The 12,221-nt window shown below is 43.4% G+C and overlaps 2 protein-coding genes and 1 long non-coding RNA gene across 4 annotated transcripts in view; 1 reads left to right on the top strand and 2 right to left on the bottom strand.

Moving 5' to 3' along the window:
* LOC135902527 (zinc finger protein 143-like) overlaps positions 1-10,983 on the top strand; it is a 31,243-nt gene extending 20,260 nt beyond the window's left edge. For both annotated transcript variants that reach the window (XM_065432647.1, XM_065432648.2), the window contains exons 11-12: positions 5,995-6,209; positions 9,910-10,983. In XM_065432647.1, coding sequence (XP_065288719.1) covers positions 5,995-6,209; positions 9,910-10,101 — 407 coding nt within the window. In that variant the 3' untranslated portion in view covers positions 10,102-10,983. The remainder of the gene's footprint in view (positions 1-5,994; positions 6,210-9,909) is intronic.
* LOC135902600 (piggyBac transposable element-derived protein 4-like) lies at positions 1,572-4,176 on the bottom strand. Its single transcript, XM_065432792.2, has 2 exons — positions 3,522-4,176; positions 1,572-3,436 (listed from the first exon to the last, which is right to left on the bottom strand). Exons 1-2 carry the CDS (start codon positions 3,707-3,709, stop codon positions 1,936-1,938), a joined length of 1,689 nt encoding a protein of 562 aa, XP_065288864.1. The 5' UTR covers positions 3,710-4,176; the 3' UTR covers positions 1,572-1,935.
* LOC135902534 (uncharacterized) overlaps positions 6,227-12,221 on the bottom strand; it is a 42,045-nt gene continuing 36,050 nt past the window's right edge. The window contains exon 6 of the long non-coding RNA XR_011512716.1: positions 6,227-6,743. This is a non-coding gene — a long non-coding RNA (uncharacterized lncRNA). The remainder of the gene's footprint in view (positions 6,744-12,221) is intronic.

Here is a 12,221-nt window from a genome sequence, read left to right as displayed (position 1 = left end):
GGTCTTTGCGGTGTTTGCAGCATCACATGCTGTGCACTAAAACAGAACGAAACTAGTGCTTTCCACAGCTGATGCAGAAAAATTCGGGGTTGCTATTTTTGCCACCACGGATAGCAACCATGCAGTACTGCAAGCACACAGCCAGACTCTGCCGCTTCCATTGGACGCTAATGCTACCTACCCTGCTCTTGCTCTTTTGCGTCGCACATTTACCGTTGTTCTGTGTGCACTGGCAGTAGTCTGTATTAACTATTACACAGCCAAAAATGTTTGAATTAATGAGAGTTTAATGCCATTAAATAATCTATATGCTTGCCAGGACAATAGGATGAGTCCCAATTATCATATTTCCCGAATTTACTAGATTTTACTGTACAGATAGGCTGGGTGCTCAGGGTGCGTTACATCGATGGCCCTTAAACGAGCCAAAACATCAGAAGTTGAATGAGGCTAACGGCCTTGTGCTGCTGCTGAACTAAAAGCAAAGAGGAGCAAGAACAGCAGTTAAAAGCAGGATTAGGACAAGGTTCTGCCAAAAACATTGTACTACGTATAGATGTGTCGTACTTCCAGGTGTTGTCACCCACGGCAATGGTGTAGTGATTGTGCCGGCGTTTGGTGTTCTCACTTTTCAGGCATCATATAAAATATGGTTTGCTGCTGTGTCACGGTGTATAGAAATTTGCAAAATCCTACAAAAGTGCAACTGGCAACATGAGGAACCTGGTGGGCAATACACAAAAGATATACACCCCAAGTGTATTTGTTAGTGTCCCTGCAACACTTTTTGTGCTAGACATGAGACAATGCTGCTGTGAGCACACAAGCCAAGTATTACTCGCTTTCATGCAAGCAAGTAATGTATAAAGATTGCTTCATGCTTTACTGCAGCTTTGTCAGATCCCTGCCATTTGAACTCCACATGATGACTCAGTGGCACCCTCGTATGGCTATTTGCTGGATTTTATGGAAACACCACCAATCAATGATTATATTATCAAAGGCCACAAAAGTGTCTCCAAAGCTAACAGTGTTCATATTGCATCACACGTCTAAAAATGACAAAATTCCACTGCGTCAACAGTCTTATAAAAATTCTGTTATGTACTTTGGTATTCGGCATCCGTCATCTTCTCAAGTTATACCGGCTCCTCCACAGTGCTAAAGCCTGTTTATACACATGGTGTTGTTTGGATGGAAGGGCTCTACGCAGTGCAAGACCGCGCCACCAGTGAAGTTTCACTGACCTCTACCATAGTGTGCATCTGCATTTTGCAGTTTTGCGGGAAGCATCACTACTTTACATAACATTGCACGGTGGTGCATCAGGATATATGTCGAAGTGCCCGCAGCCGCCGAATGCTTTAGTTGTTGCAAAAAGAGGTACATCATCGTATGTACAGCACGAGGGAGATCTCATGGCCGCTAGTGCAGCAAACTACAGCAAAACGGCAAAGACTGTGTAGTTTCTTTTAACTCTTTCGGGACCGGGGAAAAAACAGGCAATTCTGATGGGTGTCAAAAATTATTTTTTATTACGAATAGTCATTACGCTATATTGCTGCAATGTTTATCAAAATGTAGCTAATTAGATGGTCTTTCATGCATACAGAAAGGTTAGACTTAAAAGTGATATATAATATTTTTAAAAAAATCTCAAATTCAAGATTTGCTGAAAGAACAACATAAAAAAGTTGGAAAAGTCATGGATATACAAGTGGAAAAACATAATAAAAAAAATTCAAGATATACAAAATGTGCTACAATGCCTCCTTTCTTGCTTGTGAAAATTTGGCACGCGTATCTACAACTGTCTTTTTTTTGTGTGAAATCTAGCTTGCACCAGTGGTCAGCCACTCAGGTCCCACGGTTCTTGTGCCACTCGACGAAGCAGTTCCGGGCAGTCGTAAAACACAAGTGAACTTGGCATGTGCTTCAAAAGACATTAGTTTTGAGCTCGATTTTCTTCTGCTCATAGCACAGCTTGCAGTTTCTGCGTTTTGCCACTTTTTCCGGCTTGTGGAGTGCATGTTTTGCGACGGGTGGTGGAGGCGTGTGTGCTTGCTTGGCACCGTCAAGATTCAGAAGCTGCCGAATGAGCTCTTCTCTAAAAGCTAGGTGGTCAAACCCGGCAGTCCGTGCCAGCTCAGGAATCTCTGGGTGCAATGTGCGGTGAGCTTGGAAGAGTACGAAACTGTTCACACATGCAATATCAATGCAGTGGAAGAACAGAGTCTTCCACCACCGTACGCTTCTCATGAGAACATTATAATATCCAATCATTTGATCCGATTTATCTACGCCTAGCATGCCAGCATTATAATCATGGATCAGCAGAGGCTTTGTTATAGATATCTGAGTCCAGGAGTTTTGCCTTCTTTCCCTTCTTTTTGCGGTGACCGTGTCATTTGCAGTATGAACCGTGCTCATCATGTTGACAACACGCCGGTCTTTCCACTGAAGGTACAGGATGTTCTGATCGCGCAACCATCGAATGTCGCCACGTCGAGCTTTTTTTTCCCACCGTGCATCCTTCAGTTCGGCAGGAAATCCTCGGCGATCCTTGCGTGTGGTTCCGCAAGCCAATGTTTTTCGGCTGAGAAGATGACTGAACAGGCTAGTAGAAGTGTAAAAATTGTCCATAAAGATCCTGTAGCCCTGATCAAGATATCTGTGACACAGCTGGCAAACTACGTCGAAAGCTAAGCCATGGGGCCCTGGCTGCTCACGCTTACCGGTATACACACTAAACTGCACAGTATATCCGGTGCCAGGGTCAGCTAGGACCCACAGCTTGTAGCCCCATTTTGTTACTTTATCTTTGATATACTGTCGGATGCCTGACCGCCCTTTCGATTTCACCATGCGCTCATCCACGGAAAGATCGCGATGTGGCTGGAAAAGATTCGCTGACACTTCGTTCATGTGTTGCAGGAGCCACCACATGTATCGGAGCTTTCCTCTTGAACTTTGAGTGACATCGTCCAAGTCTGCAACTTGCAACATTGCGAGTAGAGCTATGAACCGGCGTCGCCGCATGATCCGTGGTGGGAGCAGACCGCTGTACAGATCTCCTACGTTCCAATACAGCTTCAGCCGAGGAACCTTCACAACGCCCATGTAAATTACGAGTCCGATAAACTTTAGCATTTCACTTGGGGTGACTTCTTCCCAAGATCCATCGGAACAAGCATGCGTTGGTTTTTCCAAAATGTGAGTCCAAGCATACCTGTTCGTGTTGTCACAAATTGTTTCGATCACATTCATCGAGAAAAAAAGAAGAAAGAAGTCCAGAGCAGTCAAGAATTTCTTTGATCCGCTTCTGAGCGCCACGCCCACTTCTGCGTCCAAGTACACGCCAGGTTCCCGTCGCGGCGAAAACTCAATCCGCTTCTGCGCTGGCGGCAGCAGATCATTGCCGTAGCTTGTTGAGACCCTATCAAGTAAAGATAAAATAATGAGAACATATAGCGAGCCCGTTCACCTACTCCAGAAAGAAATGAATGTGGAACTATGCTCACCTTCGGCTACTAGATGAAGTCCGTGGCTCATCATCATCCGAATCGGAGTCCGAAATAAAATCGGAGCTGCCGAAGTCGTCTTCAGACTCTTCGCTGCTCGGTTCATCAAAAAAATCCGTTGCCGAAGCAGCGGAATCGCGCGATTGACGGCGTTCTTTTCGAGCGACCGGACGCGAGCACGACGCCATTTTCCACTGCGTCCGCCGCCGCCGCAATCGAGAAAATTCTCTCTCGCGTATCGCCACCTGCTGGAAATGAAAGAAACTATGCCGAAACCGAGAGTCTAGTTCCTGACGACCTCCTAGATGGAGCTACATGTCCAAGCGCGCGGAAATTTGAACGGGGCAGTGCGCGCAAAACCATCGATCATATATGATCGATGGCCTATGGGCCGGTCCCGAAAGTGTTAACTTGTTTGAATGCCACAGCTAGAGTGATAGTGCTCACCGTGGGAATCCATAATTTGTATATGTAGTAACTCAACCGTAAATTAAAGGAGAGCCTTCAAGTTTAGCATGTCATGTGCACCAAAACCGGTAATGGCATTCGCATGAATGTCCAAAATGAAAATTAGACTGTGCATTGTGATCACAAGCAGTGAGAGGGGTTGAGAGCACCGCCCTGCTCAGCTGGCGCGTCTGCATGCACCGCGGAGAGGACGAAGGGGGATCTTTGGATAGCTCCAGTTCTATTGAACACATTAAAATATTTTTTAGTTGAAAATATTGATACTATAAAAGTGCCCTTTAATTGAAAAACAGATTCAAATACTTTTTATGCGAAAGAATCAAATGGCCCATTGAGTGAAAAAGCCGATGAGGTCTGCAGCAGTGAAACAGCACCTAAACTTCCATTGGCTGCGAACCACGTCATTAGCATGCCTCGACGGAGGAGGGTGGGCAAAAAAGCACACCTGCTGCTGCGGTAGCATGCCAGGTGTTGCGTGAGGGAAGAGGGCATCATGCCACGCCACGTCACCCTTGCTCTCGCTCTCGGAAGCTGGCATGTGGTCCGTATCTCTTTTACCACCACTGGACTTGGCTGCTCAGCGCACCTGCCGGCCTTGGTGGCCGCTGCTGCTTCCTCGGTCCCTCGTAACACAGTATGTTGGTGGCAAGCGGCATGGGCACCGCAGGCTGCTGCTGCTCGCTGGCTCGGGCAGCCCGTACCACCATAGTGCGTAACTTACAGCGCAAAACTCCGGACTCCTCAGCGGCGTTCAATTGGACATTAGTGCTTTCACATTCAAGTAAGAAGTACCTAGGTGACCTCGGATTTCTTGTAGCTTTGAGCAACCCGTCGCATAACTAGTACTCTGACCACCTGGCTACAGACATCTGCAGGGATGGTGGATGGACACAGAGAGGGGGGTGCCTCACGAAAATTTGCCATGACTCGCCCTATTTCAGAGCCTTACACGGGGACAAATGATGCTGAACCTGACCATGAAAAGGCACCATTGGCGCAACCTTGGTAGACCTGCACAGCACCAACTATGGCAATGCACGAAGCCATGATTCAGTCCCGTGATGCGCAGTTCATGCAGATTGACCATCATGAGCTGATGAAAACCCACAAAACTTACCTGTCCGTAAAGCTGGGAAAACCCTTCTGTATTTTGGAGGAAAACTGGAAAAGAAAACTTTATATGCAATAAAAGGTTGTCATAAAAAGAGGTAGATTATTCTTCCAAAGTAATACTAAACTAATGCCCTTTAACGGTAAATAAATTTCACGAGTTCATTAAAATGTGTTGAAAACCCCCTTTTTCATCACATTTGACGTAATAGTTCTACGGAAACCCACAAGGTGGAGAGAAGTAATTTAGGGGAAATTAAGACATACACCCAACCATAGCAATTGCTACACAGAAAACCCATAGGGGTTCCTCGAAAGAAAAGCCTCACAGTTGAAAGAAGAAAATTTGTCACCGTCTGGTACTCGAACCCGGGATCCACCGCCTTTCTTGGGCAGCCGCTCTACCATCTGGGCTAACCAGGTGGCTAGCAGATGGCAGGGTGAAGTCAAATGTGTCAACTCAAAGCAAAGGCAAGAGTTTGACAAAATAGTTCTGCGGAAACCCGCAAGGTGGAGAGAAGTAATTAATTTATGACAAAAAATAAGAAACTCACCCAATTGTAGCAGTTGCTACAAAGCAACCCATACGAATGTATTCCCGCATCAGTTTTTTGCTTTTATGATTCACGAGTGGAATCAGTTAGATGCGAGTGTCATCCATGTTCCCACAAAAAAGTTTTCCTCTTGCTTGCAAGATGTATGCTTTAGTTGAATTTTCAAGTGACATCTGTGCCTGTCTGCTTTCCTATTTTGATTGTGGCTCTTGTTTCAACCCCCCTAAAATAATGCCCAACTGGGCAATGTAGGTTTATAAATAAATCAGTAAAAATTTACTTCGGTGTCTCTCGATGGACCTGTGCAAAGTAGTGTATCGTTGGCCCCTTATCACCTGCAGAACTGGGTGTGGAGGAAGAGCTGGAAGCAGACCTGGATGAAGCAGAAACTATCCAAGACGTAGAGGTCATGCATGAGCCAAAGCCAGCTGGAAGACGCCGTAGGGCGGCGAACATGTCCAGCACGGCTGCCACTACGACAACCCTGGTGGTGCAGCAGGCAGGCTCTGCAGCTGGCGACACCCTGCGCCTCTCGTTCGACCCCCAGACATTACAGGCAAGTGTTTATCTGGAGTCACTGCTGGTGGTATACCTGGCAGTTCCGAATTTTTGTAAAGTTTATGAATTTTGGCTCATTCTGCGATTTTAGGAATGCCGGGTCAAGTTTTACGGAAAATAAAAGCTGTTTGCAAAGAAGTTGTAAAGGTGATCAAAGGTGAGGCAATGCAACGGCAAAAAGAAATTCATGCAAGAAATAAAATGGTGGTACCTGTGCCGTTCTGATGTGGCAGCACGAGACACCATGTCAGATAGTTATTTGCTTCAGACAAGCTCTGACAAGTTTCTGAAGCACGTAAAACCGGCTACAGTGCAGTCAATAAGTCACTGTGTTCCAAAAACATTGTTTTGTTTCTCAGTTATCACTATTACAAATTTAATTCTGCCTTTGTGCTGTGCCTAGAGGTAAAGAGTAACTAATAAGCTGCATGATATTCAACATAAAGTGCACAATTGGTGCAAACTTTAGAAAATGTGTGGTATTCCTCCCAAGGAGCACCCGCTGCGGTGGCTTGGCGACTGTAGTGTTGCACTGCAAAGCATGAGGACAATGGATCAAATCCTGGCCGCCACAGCTGCATTTCAAGGCAAAATGCAAAAACACCCATGTCCCATGCATTAGGGGCACGTTAAAGGGACACTAAAGTGAAAAATGATTTCTTCTGCATCAGTAAATTACCGTTCTACAACGCCAAAAACACCACTCTTACAACGATAAGACGTTCGGTAAGCCAGAAAAAGTGCAAGAACGAAATACGGGTGGCGACGCCTACTTAAGTTCCCGCACCTGGAGGCTGTGATGTCTTGGATTTTGATGGCATCTTCTAGGGCCTACTAATTATATATAGCGGTACAGATTGACTACATTGTCTTCTAAAGGAACCAAATATTAAACATGGCAAGTTTCGGGAACCTTTATTCAGCCAACGCGGCTGAAATGCGAAAACATACTTTGCAATCCCTGACGTCACGCTGATGTACCGGCGCTTGCGTTTCGGCGCGAAATTCAAATACTGATACTTGGACCTTCATTTTCTCATCTAATAGTCAAACTATTGTTTTGAAACGACTGCCTGCAGTTTCTCAAACAACGCTTTATTAGTCTAAACTGATTTGTTGTTTCGCTTTAGTGTCCCTTTAAAGATACCCCAGTGGTCAAAATCGATCTGGAATCTGTGTAGCTCAACCTTTTCCAGTACGTGACCCCTTTCAGCAGTACAGTCGGCTTCTGTTATTTCGACCCTGACGAGACCAACGAAATTGACTGACTTGCACAAGATGCAGAAAAAAACATCCAAACAACTGCTGATTCATTTGTTAGTATTTGCTCAATTCTAAAATGCCTCTGAATCAAACACGCACCTGCTTTCTATGTGTCAAAAGTAAATAATATAGAGATAACGTTCATGCTCCTAAAAGAAGTTGAAATCTAACATGCACCCAGGTTTTTAGCAAGAAAAGGGGGCAATATGCATTGCATGGTGGCATCCAGTTTCCTAAAGTCACCTTCGCCGTAACACAGACACGTTGCACAGCAGACCATACAAATGCCGTGAAGGCTGTTTTCGGCTTGATTTTCTTTTGGGAGGGGAAGGTCATCGTCATCTGTTGCATGTTAGAACCGGTTAAACATGTAATCAGACATTGTGAGCAGCCGTTATTGCTTGAACATAATCCTAGCGCAGGCTGAAAACAGGCATTTTCAACAGGAGATTTTACATGTGTTTAATGCATTCACTATCCCCTAAGTTCTTCCAAGACAGATGCTGCCAGTAAAGTGGTTGCTACTGGGGTCACCATACGAGTCATGCATGTGAATGTTGACTGGTCAAGTTCAAATTATCTACCTGAGGCCAATCTTAGGACTGAAATAATGAAAGTTTGGGCCCATAGGCGCGTACTTTCATTACGGGCATACGTGCCGGCGGGGACCTTCGGTCAAGATTAAATTGACCAAAAATTTAAATTGACCAAAGCCAAGTTAACGTAAGTCTACTGTACCGAACCTACCGTGGTCCTCTCCATCTCTATACACCTTCTGAACATATACCTTTTTCAATGACACAGACACGTTAACATGTTAATTTATTTAACAGGCATTAACCACAGCAAAGAGAGCAACCAAAAATACTTTTTAATGTTTTTAACAAGGATTCATTTATTCATGTATTTTAATAAAAAGGATATATTCGGTTTCTTGATAAAACTATGTGCTGAACTGCCCTCTTCTACAGTTTCGGTGACACAAGACTGGCTGGAGTTGGAAGTCCATGTTCGGTGAAGTTTGCTTTGTGGCGACTGAAGGTTTAGGTCGCTGTCTGTCTCTCCATTTTGCCGTCCATCTTATGGCCAAACCTAATATTACATTCTGCATAATAACCTACCTTTTCTACCTTTTCAAATGGCTACCTTTTCAAACGAAAAGAGCTTGAGCTATGCTACAAGGTAAACAGAACAAGTATTTAATTTCAACAGTTTTGACCAGGGGACCACTCTTTTTCAGGTTTTACGAAAAAGTGTGCATGTGTGTGCGTCTGTTACTCTTTAAAAAATGGCATTGAAATAGTATAGCCACCTAGACTGACAATTCATTTCTGTTCCGGCAATCAGAATGTATATGTAATTGGACCCTCCATGACCCCACAATAAACCTCATGAGCCGTTTGGGAGTCATGACCCGCAGTTTGAGTAACACTGCTTTAACGTGTTAATGCAGAAGTAGTTTACATTCATGCCACTGTTATACAATGTTTAGAAGCCAGCTTGCCAGAGGTGAGAGAGCCTTTTGCTAAAAAACTTTGAAATAGAATTGCTTTTAATTAAATAAAAAAAATTTGTTTTCCTCTCTGCATTTCTTGTCACATTTTCAGATGCTGAAAAATATTGAGTATACTTGGTTTGACATTAAAGAAGCCCGATCAATTGAACAGTATTCATATTTGATTCAGCTAAAAAATTTCACTGTTCGAAAACTTCTATGGAGTGCCATTTCGTACCTATCTCCTGTGGGCAACACTCAGTACATTAACATGTGTACATTGTTCATCTTTTTCCGGTGACTGTTTTTCACTGGCCAACCACTGCTACAATGTTATCATTCTGCATTCAGAACTATATATCAGAACTTTCTTAAATATTGTCACTGATTCCTTAGTGAAAGAATCTTGTCTAATCAGCAGGCTCAAAGCGAATAGTGCTGTACATTCTTTAATGTACACAAGCCCCAGTGATTACACTGTAATGTACGATGAGTCATGTATAAATAGCCAACGCACTTGGCCTGTAGACCGGACTTGTCAAGTACATTCTTCATTTCCAAAAATCCTCGGCCCATGCGCACACACGCCTTCAATCTTCTCACTCCTCGCCACCCACCGTTGCCTACCGTCCTGTCCTTGCTACTCTACACAGTTGCCTACCGTCTCGTGCTTTCGACTCTACGCCACCTGGCGTCGGCTCGGTACCCTCACAGACTTTAACGACCAGCGACTGTGCTCACCGCCATCATTGTACTTTCAGTGTTACTTTTATTTCTGGACACAAGTTCGCCCAATGAAGAGTTGGATTCTTGTCTCACAGTTACAGTACTGTCTGGTTCAACGTTACTGCAACTTGACAATATGAACCACTGTCACATAAAAGACTAGAAATAGCCTGAAAGACTGAGATATGGTTTCACTCTTTTGTTCTCTCTCCAGGAGGAAGGCACACTAGTGCAGACACCATCCGGCCAGCAAATCTTGCTCGTGGCTAACCCTGCTCAGTTGCTGGCACTACAGCAGTTGGCACTTCAACAAGACCAAGCCTTGACTGCATCCGAAGAGCAACAGGACAGTGTCCTCGGAGGGGACGATGTTGTCATCGCTACGGCCTCCATGTCCGACCATTGAGCATTGGCTTGCCTTCATCTGTGTTCACCACCAATGTTCATTGTCTCCTTCCTTCTTTCTTATTTTTTTTTCTTTGTACATATTATGAGGCATTACAGCATCCACTGGCACTAGTTACCAAATGTAAGGCATTTTGAGACAATGTCACAATTTCTTGTTGACCAATGTTTATAGCAGAAGTGGTGTAGTAATCGTAAGTTTGTTATCTAAAAAAACTTTCGTGGAGATATTGCAAACATGGAATTCAGGGTAGTTGATGTGAAAGCACATCCACTTGGTAGGAATTTGGAGATTAGCACCAGTTTCATGATATCTATCCCTAAACTTATTGCAGTGTATTGGCTTTCTACCTATAATTTGCCCTACAAAACCTTTCTTGGGATTGCTGGACAATGTGGAACATCGGTATGTTTCACCACTGGTCTAGCAACATTTATCCCAAAACTGGTGACAGTCTCAGGATTGCTGCTATAATTGAACATGCGTGGATCGCTGACCAGCCTGAATTTCATAGTTGTTGAATGTTCACTAAAGTTTTTACTTTAAAGGTCTGTATATAAGTGATGCTTTGCTAATTAATGAATTGTTGTCAACTCAGTTTCTGGTGTAGGTCACCACTAGGAATTTTGGATCACAAGAATTGTCATCTTGTCAAATTTCCTTCTGTAGTTAAAGAAAGTCACCTTATGAACACGTCGAATGTAAATCAGTGTACAGGATAATAAAAATGCCTTTGAGCGCACAAACTAATGTCGTGTGACTCTGTGAAAGATAGATTGAATGAGTGACTTTTTGTTTTGTATAAAAATGCCAAGGCATTGCTGACGCTGTGCATCAGAAGTTGTCTTTGAGTGTAGAAATAAAGGATATACCTAATGTGTAGTCTGGTTGTATCTTCTTCCTTATTATTATTATTATTTTATTTTTTATTTTTTTTCTTGCACTGTGCTCATGTGTTGTGACTCCAAGCTAGAGGGAAGGTGTGTTCTGTCATGTTTGTTATATGGCCTCCAAGATTGTGGGAGTGCCATGCCTTTAGTCTCAGAGGCCATAACATAATCACTACTGTTTCAAAAGACACTATGCTGTGCCTAGTTAGCTGCACGCAGTGACATGCAGCACGTTAAGTTGTGAAGTAGAGCTTGTGTGTTAAATAGCCCTAGTTACCAAGACATCTGTCAGCCTGTCCATGACGTGCCGCCCTGGTCCAGCCCCGCTTATTTCACTTCTACAGTGGTTTCAACTGTCGGCCTCTACAGCTTTTGATTGTAAGTGAAATAAGTTAAGAGGAAGCTTCAGGCTCGGGCCCAACTTCGATGCTACTTATTAAATGTAAATGTATTAATGTAAAACACAAGTGCTTTTCTGAGGTAACCACTGGGCCAATTTTAATGAAACTTGTTGCATTTGAGAGAATATTAAATTCTAGTGACTTTAGGAAGCAAAATTTCATTTAGGGCCGCAATTTTTTAGGAGCCTTTCGAGAATTGGTAAGCTAGAAAAGATGGAAGCACGAAGTTTGGAGCTCTGCACTAAAAGCAGATATTCCAGTTCTGTAAACTGCATCCGTCAGAGCACCCAAAGCGGACAAATTTGATGTGTCAATTCACATCTTGCGTGAATTTGATGCATTGTTTGCAAGAGTTTTGCAGAAGTCCTACCCACATATTAGCGGTCTATTTGAAAGCCATGTAAAATAAATTTTGTCCACTTTAGATGTACTACTATATACGATTTGCGCAATTGTGATATCAGAGAGTTCCAAACTTTATTGCTTCATTTTCTGAAAATACAATTTTCAGCAATCTTTCCTTAAAAACTTAAGAGCATAAATCAGATTCGTTACCACCATTCACTAGATTTTAACTTTTTCTTTTAGATGCACCAACAAGCCATCAAATTTGATGCAGTGGTCGTCGAGAAAAATTTCTGCTTTCCAACATATTTAGGTACGAGCCCCCGCGCTAAAGCTACCTGTTAAAGCCGAAATTGTATAGACTGGGCCACAATTAAGTCCGTTATGTCGATGACAATTGGCCGAGTAATTGAATAAAAAATCATTTTTGCTCAATTTTAAAAGACTTCGAAAACTTAGCCATGCTAATTTTGCAAACTTCCAC

This window comes from Dermacentor albipictus, chromosome 3 (assembly GCF_038994185.2).
Source record: "Dermacentor albipictus isolate Rhodes 1998 colony chromosome 3, USDA_Dalb.pri_finalv2, whole genome shotgun sequence".
NCBI lineage: Eukaryota > Metazoa > Arthropoda > Arachnida > Ixodida > Ixodidae > Dermacentor > Dermacentor albipictus.
This window is presented reverse-complemented; position numbering and strand designations above follow the sequence as displayed.